The sequence below is a fragment of the Halyomorpha halys genome, unplaced genomic scaffold, assembly GCF_000696795.3.
Source record: "Halyomorpha halys isolate HHAL.00 unplaced genomic scaffold, Hhal_1.1 Scaffold677.1, whole genome shotgun sequence".
In the NCBI taxonomy this organism is placed as follows: domain Eukaryota; kingdom Metazoa; phylum Arthropoda; class Insecta; order Hemiptera; family Pentatomidae; genus Halyomorpha; species Halyomorpha halys.
This window is the reverse complement of record NW_027104651.1, coordinates 276815-289466: the sequence shown is the minus strand read 5'-3', so window position 1 is coordinate 289466 and position 12652 is coordinate 276815. Positions and strand designations below refer to the sequence as shown.

Here is a 12652-nt window from a genome sequence, read left to right as displayed (position 1 = left end):
TGTGATAAGTCAAAGTGAAGAAAATATCTCTTTGTATTTTTTCTTATTGATTGTAATATCAACTGGCACAGAAATTTTGAGTAAATTTCACTTTAACTATTACTGCAAAATTTTTGTTTTAAAAATTAGGGACAGTTGCAATAAACCATGTTTTATTTAAATATATTACATGATACATTTAATTAAGAATGATATCATTTAATATAGTATGCATTTTTACTGAACTTATCTAATTACATTTTTATATAAAATAAAAAATAGAGTTCAGAAAATTAAAGTATAAAACAAATAAATATTGCAATATCCAATCCAAAGACTTTTTCTTTACCTAGTAACTAATGTTTTATTCAGCAAAAATAAATTTTGTAGAAATGCTATAAATTTATTATTAAAACTTACTTTACATAATATTTTGGGAAGTCAGTTATAAAACTTTTATTCAATAATTTGAGTGATAATAGTCAAATATTTCTCATTTTAAACTTTTAAATATTTAAAAAGTTGTTATTTTTCATATTGGGCAAAATGGAGTCATTTAATGAACATACCAGAAGCCAAAAATAATATTTAATAAAACGTAGTTAAATTTTAGCTGCTTACCATAATTAAAATTAATTTTTTTAAAATTTGAACTGTTAATAACAAAATAATTAATTAAAAGGTGTTAAACTAATTTATTAAATAAGTCTCATTGGATATTCATTGAAAAAAAATAGATATCCAAAAAGCTATAAAAACATTGTATATTAAGCTATATATATATTAAGCTATATAAGTCTATCTCACAAGTCACCTCATTTTAATACCAAAACAAAACTGAAAATCTACATGATTTCCAATTTTTTGTTTGCAATAGTTTCATTTTAAAGTATAAATAGTTGTCATTCATCTCAGATCAAATTGGATAGGTTTATTTAATTAGAGGGAATAAACAACAAATTTTAATGCAAGATTCTGTAATTTTTATTTAACAACTATATTCACAGTCAATAATACAAAGTATTGTTTATATATTAATATATAAGGGTTAAAATTTTTATTTTACTAAGATTACAATTACAGTATGGAAAACTTTATAAATGTGATAAATTATAAAAATAATGTAAAATATTTTTAAATCTAAGGTGAAAAGGCACAGATGAGGTCAACAGTTATCAATAAATTTTAGGATAATTTTTTTTTTTTTTTTTTTTACAATTCCTTGGACCCACAAACATTAAACTGATAAATAAGTATATAATAATTAACCTTTACACAATTTGCTTTGGGTTGTGTGTCATTCAAGATACAATCAAGCTTAAAAGGGATATCACAGGCACTGACAACAAAACATAATATTTCACCATAGAATACATTTGTTTTCTGGGTTCATTTTCGTTTTCTTAGGACAGTTCCATGCATCAGCAAATTCTGGTGAATTACCTAAAGTCCCGAGTACTCTGAATTTGTTTGGACTGTGTACATCTCCTAAAGACATTATTTCATCAGACTCGATTGTTTTTTCACACCAAACCTAAAATCATGAGTTATTTTATTAAAATATTATTATATTCAATTCAATGACAAAAAGAATATTTATTAAGGACATACATTGGCAAATGCCAGAAAGAAGAGTTGTTCATGTGTATAATGTTCTAAGCCCGGCAAATAAGGTTCTTCTCCATTTCGTTTCACATAGTATCTGTATGCATGGAGGGCCTCTCTTACTCCACCATTATCTGCTATGTTTTCAGCTAGTGTAAGTGTTCCATTTACCTGTTCATGAGATTTCAAGGGGAAAGTAATGTTGAAAATTTTAATGTAATGCTTATAATAATTGAATATTGTTATAAGCATTTAGAAAGGTCATTAAAGAAAAATATTATATTATTATTAAATCAAATAGTAAGAAAGAAATCCTCTAAGAAAAAGTTTCTAGGACATTTGCCAAAATCTACTTATTTATTAGAAAAGAATTAATAACTTCAAAGAAAACAAAATTCTTATCACTAAAAATCATTACAAATAAGTTTTACATAAGCAATGTCTGTATCACATTTTAACAAAAGTATAAGAATGAATTGGCACAATCCAGAAATTACAAAAGTGAGATTAGTTATTTTCTCAAAGAATTTATTAGTGCTAGAACAAATGTAATAAAATCCTTTAGTATACCAAAAAATGTGAAATGTAAAAATTTATTATTCGAATAATAAATAAATTATGTGGTACAATTAACCTAATTGCTTACTTGGATTTTTAACAGGATAGCATTTGGATTTTTTCATTTGACAATAAATTTAAATTTATGAAGACAGTGATTGCTAAAACATACATTTCAATCCCAAATTTGATGAATGACTGGTTTTTCAGCATTATAAATATATTAATTTTCTCTGAACTGGACATCCACTACTTGCAGGATAATAGGTTCATTTTTAACCTCTTGAAGCATAAGTAATGTTGATTATTTCTCTTCACCTTCCCCAATTAACTTTTTGTAGAAATCATCTTTACTTTGACAAACAGAATGAAGATTTAATGGAAGGTTAATGCTTATCTCCAATAGATTCAATATGAAGATTTAACGGTAATCAAAAAATTTAAGAAATTCAACTAATTGATTCTCATTTATGTATTTTTCCTCAGTTTCATTAAACTGAAGTCATAACCTGTCTAGCTGTTAGATAAGGTAATATAAATCCTCTAAAACACCACTAGATGCTGCTAGGGTTGAACTGGGAGGGTTTTATAAATAAAGACAATGAGAGTGTGTTTTCACTAATAGATACCACAACAAACTGTTCTAGCCCCAAGGGACGCATGGCTATCCCATGCTAGAGAAGTGCCACCATCTGTCTTCTGTCTTTTTGTGGATGACCAGGACCTCTTCCTTTTCGACTGCATCCAGATTCTTTATAGTCAGGATTATAATATTTACTAAAATTCCCTCTAATGTCATTATGAACATTTGGTCCAACAGGTTTAGCAATAATTGTTGTGCCACCAAATCCCTTTTTATTTCTGGGTCTCTTCTTCTTCTTAGCTCTGGTTTATTTTTCAATTTTTGCTTCACAATCCATATTCTTTTCCCCAATGCCCTAATCAGAGTCATTTGTATTTAATCTAAGGTGTTCTTCATCTTTGGTGTAGAAATCTTCTATAAAATGTTTTTTCATCTTCTGGTCAAGTTTTTTCATGCTAATATCTTCTATTTCTTCATCAACACCAACTCCATAGTCCTTGATAAACATATATGCTTCATTTTCAATTGAATCAGGGATAAGCTTGACATCTTGAGCACAATAATCTATGTCTGAGACTGCATAGACTATTTCAACATCATCCGACGTTTGTTGTTGATCTGGTGTCACTTGTTCTATCAGTACAGCAACCTTTTCTTAGGAGTCTTCATAAATTTCTTCTGTTCTTCCTTTCTGGGAAAATATGACATCATTTTCCTTTTCCAATTTCTTTATTTCTTCAGATCCTTCCTCAGCCAAATGCCTATTCTCACTGTTAATAGCACATATGGCAAATTCCATGGCCAAGGATGCTCTATGCTGTCTTCTTGGTTGAGGCTTTTGAGTACCAGAGGGTTATTGAGTTGTCTATTTTTTCTTTGTTGAACCAGCACTCATTTTTCAGGTGACCTGATTTTTTGCAAATAAAACAAACTTTTGGACTGAAGTTTGGCCTTTCATGAGATGTTTCTGATGCTAGTTTGTTTCTCTTGGTGGTGTTCCTCCTTTCAAACGCTAAAAGCATTTGCCTTAACTCGGTGAATTTAATATTACCATTTGCCAAAACAGCATTAACAATTGGGTCATAACAGGGTGTTAAGCCTTCTATAATGTACCTCACTTTTTCCCTATCTATCAACGATTTACCCAGTTGATCCATTTCCTGGAAAAACACTGAAACTTTGTAAGGTATTTATCCAACATTTCACTGCTGTTTTTCTTAATTTTAGCAAGGTCAAACATCAAATCCATCACTTTTTCTTCAGGAACGCCCTTAACCTTCCTCTTAATTTTTCCAAAACCCTTTTTGCACTTTTTTCACCTTTAATTAACGGCAATACATCATCACTGACCGTTAGAATAATAATAGAGAGTATTTGCTTGTTTTTTTTCTTTTCCAAGCTGCATCTTCTTCAGTCTGTGGATCTTTATCAATAATTTCTTCGTACAGGTATTTTGCTTCTAAATAAACTTTAATTTTCATCGACCAGATCCTGTAAATTTCTGCAGCAAGCCTTTCGATGTTGAATAATGTGACGTTCATGTCCTTTGTGTTTTGATTTCAGTGGTTAATCCTAAATAAATCACAAATATCCGTCAGTAGGTCCAAATTCCTCTTGTCACTTAACCCTTTATGCACAAAACCATGCTCTGCTACCAAATTGTTGTGGAATTTAGAGAGGGTTTTATAAATAAAGACAACGAGAGTGTGTTTTCACTAATGGATGCCATGACGGACTGTTATAGCCCCAAGGGACGCATAGCTATCCCATGCTAGAGTAGTGCCACCATCTACTGTTTTATTTTACAAACAAAATAATAAAACCTATTTTCTATAACAGGAAACATCTCAAAAATGTACAATAATCAACAACAAAAGATGAGAGAGTACAAAATCTCCAGCAGTAGTCCTAGCTGGTCACAGTATCCTAATCCGTGTATGCTTTTCCAGAAGTACTCCAAGTACTGGCTCTACCTTCATGTATTCTTCTTTAGCATTACTCTCTTCATTGGCCCCACCTCCATGTATTCTCCTCCTGTAGCACTCTCCATTGAACCTAACTCGGTGTATACTGCTCCAGAAGCGCCCTGTCTATTTGACCCTGGTCCAGCAGTACACTGTAGTCAATGGGTTAAGATTGTTTACTCAATACATACCCAAATAAGACCAATACATACCAAAATTACAACACTTTTTAGAAGATTTTATAATAAAAAATTAAATTGCTAATGATATGTTTCATAAAATATCAAAAGATGACTTTTTGCAAGGATATTTTAATTTTGGTAGATTCAAGAATGAAAGTCACAAGTAAAAATGATTTACTAAACTGTTTCTATCTCACCAAATTTGGTCATCTTCATGATGAAAAGATTGTTGCATTCCTTGTAATTGATAAAATAAATAAATGATGGAAAAAACATGGAACATCTGAAGTTAACAGTTTTACTCTAATTTTATGAAACCTACTTGTTTTGATTTATTCCTTAATTTTATATTGGCATAAATCATAACAAGATATTTTTCCTTTCTTTTATGCAGAATATTAATATTACTTGTTTGTAGATCCCTATATTTCAAAATAAGCCTGAAGATCTTTGGCTTCATGAATTATCAGATTTGTATTGATTTAAATTAAACTTACTTTATTTATCTTATTAACTGCAAATTTGTCATACTGTTTAACAAAACATTGAGCTCTGTCATTATATTGTTTGGTCATTTCATCGCTCCACCAAGATATTTTTCTTCCTTCTCCATCATACTCCTTACCTAGTAACACAAAAAAAAAGTCCGAAAATTTAATGGTAAAAATTTATAATGTATAGCCAAAAAGAAAGCATAAAAATATTCTGTAGTGCTTAAATTATAAAAAATAAAAAATGTTACCTTCAATATCAAATGCATGAGTTAGTTCATGCCCAAGGATGGAACCAATCGCTCCATAGTTCAATGCCCTAATAAAAACCATGTTTGTTAATATTAAATTATTCAAAAAATAAATTAAACTAAATTTGATCTATGATTATCACCTGATACTACTGAGAAAAACCTTAGAAAATTCATTAAATATTGAAGAACATGAGAAATTGATAAAATAATGAAAGGTTATTGAAGCTTTTTTAGAATAATCGTCAACTAACACATTTCTGTACTTACTCTAATCCCAGGTAGTAAAATGGAGTCTGAAGTATCCCAGCGGGTATAGCTGCATGAAAATATATGTTTTATTTTTTAATTAGAAAATAGAATTTTTTTTCTAAGTTCGATCAATAGGGAGGCATTACATTTCAAAAAACCACCCAAGTCCATTTTCAAATTAAAATTTTTTTTCTACTAGGTATACAAGATTGTCTGTATGTGAGTTTTAAGGAGATGGTCAGGGCTGTAGTCAAGAAGTAGAAAAACTAATTTCAAATATTTACTGATTGCTGACGTGCATATCCAACCATCAGCCCTGATGAAGACTCTCATTGTGGGTCAAATGTCGGCAATCAATAAATGGTTCAAAACTATCCTTGTTCTTCTTGACTGAAAAGGTGATCATCCCCTTAATTTTCTTTTTAATAATTTAACTAACACTTTTGGTACTAGATTATTATGTGGTAACAGTTTTTTTTTTTTTTTTTAAATAGATATTATGTTATTTAACTGTTAAAAAAAAAAAAAATTATTTTACCTCATAATAATCTAGTACCAAAACTTTTAGTTTATTTTTATTTTTTATATTTTAATGGCATTGGAATTTTCCATAGAGCCAGGTTTAAATTTATTTGTGCCAGCATTATTTTCACCTTGGTTGGGGGTCAAAGTTTTTCATTTTGTGGGACCATCACTCAATGAAAAATACAACACCCAGACCGGATTCAAACCAGCACTGCCAGATCTTAGAATGGTAAGACTGTGTCCAACCACTGAGCTACAGACGGTCCAAAAACTGATTCAGATCAATACAAAGTTCTAAAATTGTAAACGGACTTAACTGGCTCTGGAAGACACCTCAATTTATTAGTACAATATAAGACGACCTGTTTAAATAGGCACTGAAAGCTCCAATCAACAATAAGATATAAGCTTAAAAAATTACCAATTAATAAATAAGATATTGTTTATAAGAAAAAAAAAGATTGAGCTAGTGTGCTAAATTTTATTTAAAAAAAAAATGTTTTATTTTTATTTTAGTGCTGCTAAACACGTATGGTAATGAGTAGTACAGGAACTATTTAATAGATTGTTTATAACGGTTTTTCTACCAATAAATTCCTTATTTCTTTTGAAATAAAATAAAATGACTTTTATTTTTGGAGAAAAATATCTCTTAACTAACAATTATAATAGTCATTCTTATCAGTGAGGTTTTAATAGATACTGCTGCTATATATCCATCAATGGCATATCCAGCCAATTTTGAAGTCTTCAAATATTTTTTATGATTGCATCATCAAGGAAAACGTACAAAAACACAGTAAGATACTCTTTGAAAAATAAATAAATAAAACACTGTTAATATACTCACAGTGATTAATAATCGAAAATAAATTTACAGTACATATATTTTTTATATGTCTTCATTGTTATTTTAAAACGTTAAATCTTAACAAATCAAAGTTATGATAGAGATTGATGATTATATTAAGGAATATGAAACTTTTATTTAAAAAAATTTGATTAAGTTTACCAATAGCATTTCCTCCACGTCCATAGTAAGCATTCACATCCAAAGGATCACTTAGCCATCTGTAACATTATTTTTTAAAAGTTATGTTTTCAATAAGCTGGAAATACAATTTTAATAAAAACAATGACATTATAATAATAACATAACACACCCCAAGGACTGATTATTGGGAGGTTCTCCCACTGATTCTAAAATAGTTCTCACTTCTGCTGCTTTGATAGACACCATTGATTCCAGGAACTGGCCATCATTTATCTCTACCTATTGAAAATTAATTAATCAATTATTAAGGCTTTTAATGTAAGCATGAAACTTGAACTTGTCAAAAAATTATTGTACATGTTTATAAAACTTTTCTAGTTCTCCATCTTCTAATAACCATTTAGGGTACCCTATGTAGCTTTTTATCGATGAAGCTTTCTTCCATGTAGCTTCTTTTGTTTCTAAGTCCATCCAAGGCAATGAAGCAACTAGTTCCTTGAATGAACTTGTGATATCCCGCAGCATCCACTTGACCTAAAAAAGATATTTTTTTGGAGAATATGAACTTAATTATGATAAAATTTGGAACATTCTATATTAAATTTTATATCATTATTTATAATTCATTGATTTCATTCAAGGCTATATAAGTGTACAATGTATTTACCTTAATAAAATTATTCAAAGAAACTTCAGAAAATACAGGAAAAACAATTTATAGTTTGAAAATTATTTGAAATAATTTAACTTTGATAATAAAAGTTCAAAAAAGTGTTCGATGAAGATTTTTGTTAATAGAAAAGGAACAAAAAAAGAAACCCCTTTCAATAAATTCACTTTTAAAAAATATGTTCAGTCCTAAGAGTAATAATTCATTATCTATATTTAATAATTATGGAAAAATAACTAATATAAAGGAATTAACCAGTAAATGAAAAAGAGTGGATAATAAACTAAACCATTGTAAAACTGAAATATTTTCTAATGAAAGTGTAAGCAACAATACATAAATTTAATAATTTCTGAAGTTTTGACAAATATAATTCATATTCAGATAAGTGGAGAAAGAATAAAAAATATTTTAGAATTATTAATTAAAAATTAATTATTTTTTTAATTCCAATGTTAGTACTATGTGTATATATATATTTTTTAATTCCAATGTTAGTACTATGTGTAATAAATGATCTCTAGTATCTTTGTTTCAATGGAGGGTCACACAAGTTTTATATTGACTTAAATTCTATTATCTACTCCCAAAGGAGTTATGAGATAAGCAAATATTGAGAAAATTGTGAAATTATAAACAATTAACTGGTAATTATTAACAATTTCACAATTATATCAGTTCTGAGGCATAGATTCTGTTTAGGTATGGATAGGTGGCAAAAAAAAACCTTATATTTGAAAAAATATCACTTGATCTCTTCTACTTGCAAACAGAAGATATGAGCAATATTAGAACTCTTCGAATAATAATTGATTGATGTTAATATAGGGATTCTGAAATAAACTTCATAACATGTTAATAAAATTAATTAAAACACCTTATTTATTTGAATTTAATTTATCATAATAGTTGATCATAGCTTCATTTTTCATTGAACTTCATTAAATTAATGATATTAAAAAAAATGATTAGTAAGTCATTGCCTAGCATCCAAAAATTTAACACTACTTAACAAATCATCTTACCTTTTCAGAAGTTTCTTTAAGGTCATTAATAGTGGCAAATTTGTAGCTAATTGCCATATTAAGAAATGATTTAACATACTTTGCACATTTGAAAGGCCTGAAAATACAAATTTTAATTTAAAAGATTTAGTATAAGATTGGCCATTAATACATTTAATTATTCTTTACCGAGTATGCCTGGGTCTTTTGAAAAGGGCTTCATAAAGTTCATCACGGAGCCCTCGAAGTTCGGTAGTTGTGTGGGGAACCATTGATGATACAACTGCCCACCAAATGTATCTCTCTATTCATAAAAAAATAAGAAAAAACATTTTAGAATTAATAAACAAGTATTAGATGTAATTTTGTACAAAACAAACTCCAGCAGTGGAAACTTTAAAACACATATACATTATGCTGTAAGTCAGTATAGGCACCTAGCTAAGGATTGAATCCTGGAAGAAACCTATTATACACATCTTATAAAGTAATTTATTTGATTATACAGATTTTAGATTTGGGTCATTATAAGAAACTCCTTATAATTCCTACATTTCTTGTGGCGTTATTGGGAACAGACATTGACATTCTGTACTTGACTCGATAACCTGATAGTGTTCAGCTCAATTTGATGTTAATGTTAATCTGCTTTAAAAACTTTCTGGTTCTAGAATCCATATGACTTTAATAATCACTTTCACTGCCTATCACTTATTTGTTTCACACCTGACAAAAAAGATTTTTAATTTATTTTGTGATTGACGTATTCCATAGATTGGAGTTACTTTTTGATAGACCAACTAGCTTTGGTATAGTCTGTAGGAAGAACCAAATTAAGAAAGTAACCAAAGTCAACAATAGTATCTTTTGAATATGTTCAATTCAAAATAAAATAAAACTTTTTTTATCAGATGTGCCACTTTTATAGCCAAGCAGTGATATATATTTACTTAGGAATCACCCATCAATAGTAACATAATAATAAAATTCATATTCAAGCTTCTAATTTTTGATAAATTGTAATTTTAATAGCTCAGTATTAATCTTGTTCCTAACAAATGCAGATGCATTGTATTGTGTATTGTGAAACAGATATGAACTAATTTTAAATGAATTTTCAATCAGAATATCTAGTTTACTTCTCACTAGAATTGATGTAACATAGTTTCTGGTTCAAAAAATATATTACTTATTAGTCAGTTATTCTTTATAAAATTGAATGGTTTTTATAGATTTCGTAGCATTAATTTTTTGTGATCAATATTGCAATTTTTACTGTCATTAGAAATAATATTTAAACATTTTCAATATCTCTGCATGAATTCGATGCACTTCTAAAAATGTTTCAACTTTATTTTATTCCCCAAAATTATTAAAGGAGCTTAAAACTTTATTTATCTTATCACCATATGCTCTTTGGTGTAGTTTATAGAGCCCTAAACTATTGCCGAATTTGGTGAATAGTGTTGAAGTTATTTCAATTTTTTTACCATATATGTTTATTATATAATATTATTTACCGCTATAAACTAAATAGATATAATAGCAATTAATTAAATAGTTAATACAATGCTTAAATAACTAAATATATTAATTTATATCAAACTTTCAATTGTATTCAATTAATCTATCTACATCCCTAAATATATCAATTGTGAAGCATTGCGAGGTCTGCTAGTATTTGAATAAAATAGACTTGTTCACAAATAAAATGAATAAAAAATGTTATTCATATATAGTTTAAGTTTTTACAATGTGAGTTTAATGAGGTACTAAGAATATTTTTCCTTGATACTGATTGATAATTAATTATTGAAAAATATAATGTAATTTCATAAATATAGCACTGTTTTTATGAACATGACTTACAAAACAGCTTTGCATAGTGTTGGGGAGGGGAAGAGGAGGGGAAGAGGAGAACCTCATGAGGTTAAATGTTTTTTATTAATTTAAAGAATAAAAGGTAACTGAAAAAAAAAATACTCATTTTTAAGTGAAAAGGACATTATTAATATAAGCGAAGGCAATGATTGTCAAGAAAGTTGTGATAGCATTTGTATGGTAGACTTCAACAGATTTTAACTGTTGTGTTCTCGACACTGTAAGGGTTCACCCCTTAATCTTCAGATTAAGTGTTTTCAAAGAACATTAATTAAATATATATGTATATAAGGGACTAAATTGGTCGGCTCAAATTAATTTATTCACCATTAAGAAGGGATTGGGAACCCTTAGGCTCAATTTATGTTTAGTTATTCTTATTATAATATTAGTACAATAATTATAATTATAATGTAAGTAGATTGGACATTAAAACAAAAAAAATATTTTTTTCCCTCAATTTTTAATCAATCACTATAACTTTAGTAAGTAAATTTTTATTTTTTACCAAATTATTGTCAGAAGCTAAATATTTTAAATAAATATACCAGGGACTGAATGTAACTATCAATTTTCATATCAAGGCTTCAACCACAAATCCATTTTTATTTGTGTAAAACAAACCTAAATAAAATTAATCAAAATTTTTGATTTAAATTACTTTTTTTTACAGCTTTGCTTTTTTACACCATCTCAGTAACCATTTGCCAAATAAACTCAAGAATTTTTAGTTTGTTTAAGAATTTTATCAGATATTAAACTAAACTTTTATTTAATAGTTATTCAATAATTTTTATGGAATAATTTTATTAATTAGAAATGTTTTCATCATAGTTATTCATTAATTAAAAAAAAATTATGCAATAAATATTATTCTGAAATTTATTGAAAAAAATTTAATAACAGTTTCAAACCCTGAAAAATAAAATTATTTTCATTGTCAGTTGAAAATATTAATTACATATAGTCCCATGTTTTAATTTGATTATTATATTTCAAACTGAAACTTATATCCATAATGTTAAAATTATAATAATCAATCATATTAATAATTTCTTAACACTGTAGCATTAAATATTATTATTATTATAAGAATTACATAATTCTTCAAAATTTTCTATACCTTTTTGTTGATTATTATATTATTCTAATTGAGAGAGAGAGTTGCTTGAAAAATCTTTCAAATTTTATACACCAAGAACCCATCGAAATCAAGAAACAAAATTAATTGGTCTATTTTTGAATATTCTTTTTAAGAAAATAAAAATTTCCTTATATTTTTCTTTCAGCTTATCTGAAAATACATATTTGTATTTAAAATATGATTTCAAACAGTTTTTGAGAGAAAATATGTTTATTGAAAAAAGTATAAAATAAAAATATAAACAGACTGATGCAAATTGAATGGTATTATTGACTGAATCATCAGAAAATTTTTAACAATTGAGAATGTATTTTAAGCTTTTACAGTATTTATGATTAATGATTTGATTTTATTTCAAAGAAAGTTTGTCTCTTCAATACTTTTGTTGTGATTCAATAATATATGATCATATATTTATATTTGAAACTACATATACACAATTTTTTAAAAATGTTCATATATTTAATATTGCATATTTTGATTTCATGCAATGTTCTATGATTGTTCTATTTAATAAAATAATCAGTAAAATACTCTCTATGCTTCAATAGCTTTCTTAAAATATTATT

At 27.4% G+C, this 12652-nt stretch overlaps 2 protein-coding genes across 2 annotated transcripts in view; one reads left to right on the top strand and one right to left on the bottom strand.

Moving 5' to 3' along the window:
• LOC106685285 (uncharacterized) overlaps window positions 1-12652 on the top strand; it is a 25655-nt gene that overhangs the window by 9682 nt on the left and 3321 nt on the right. The gene's annotated exons all lie outside the window — the stretch shown is intronic.
• The window catches only part of Nep5 (Neprilysin 5), a 270596-nt gene continuing 258896 nt past the window's right edge, over window positions 953-12652 (bottom strand). The window contains exons 8-17 of the mRNA XM_067046034.1: window positions 9248-9362; window positions 9080-9176; window positions 7742-7918; window positions 7554-7663; window positions 7403-7461; window positions 5884-5932; window positions 5614-5681; window positions 5369-5496; window positions 1591-1755; window positions 953-1513 (exon numbers count right to left, since the gene is read on the bottom strand). Of these exons, the coding sequence (XP_066902135.1) occupies window positions 1340-1513; window positions 1591-1755; window positions 5369-5496; window positions 5614-5681; window positions 5884-5932; window positions 7403-7461; window positions 7554-7663; window positions 7742-7918; window positions 9080-9176; window positions 9248-9362 (1142 nt within the window). The 3' untranslated portion in view covers window positions 953-1339. The remainder of the gene's footprint in view (window positions 1514-1590; window positions 1756-5368; window positions 5497-5613; window positions 5682-5883; window positions 5933-7402; window positions 7462-7553; window positions 7664-7741; window positions 7919-9079; window positions 9177-9247; window positions 9363-12652) is intronic.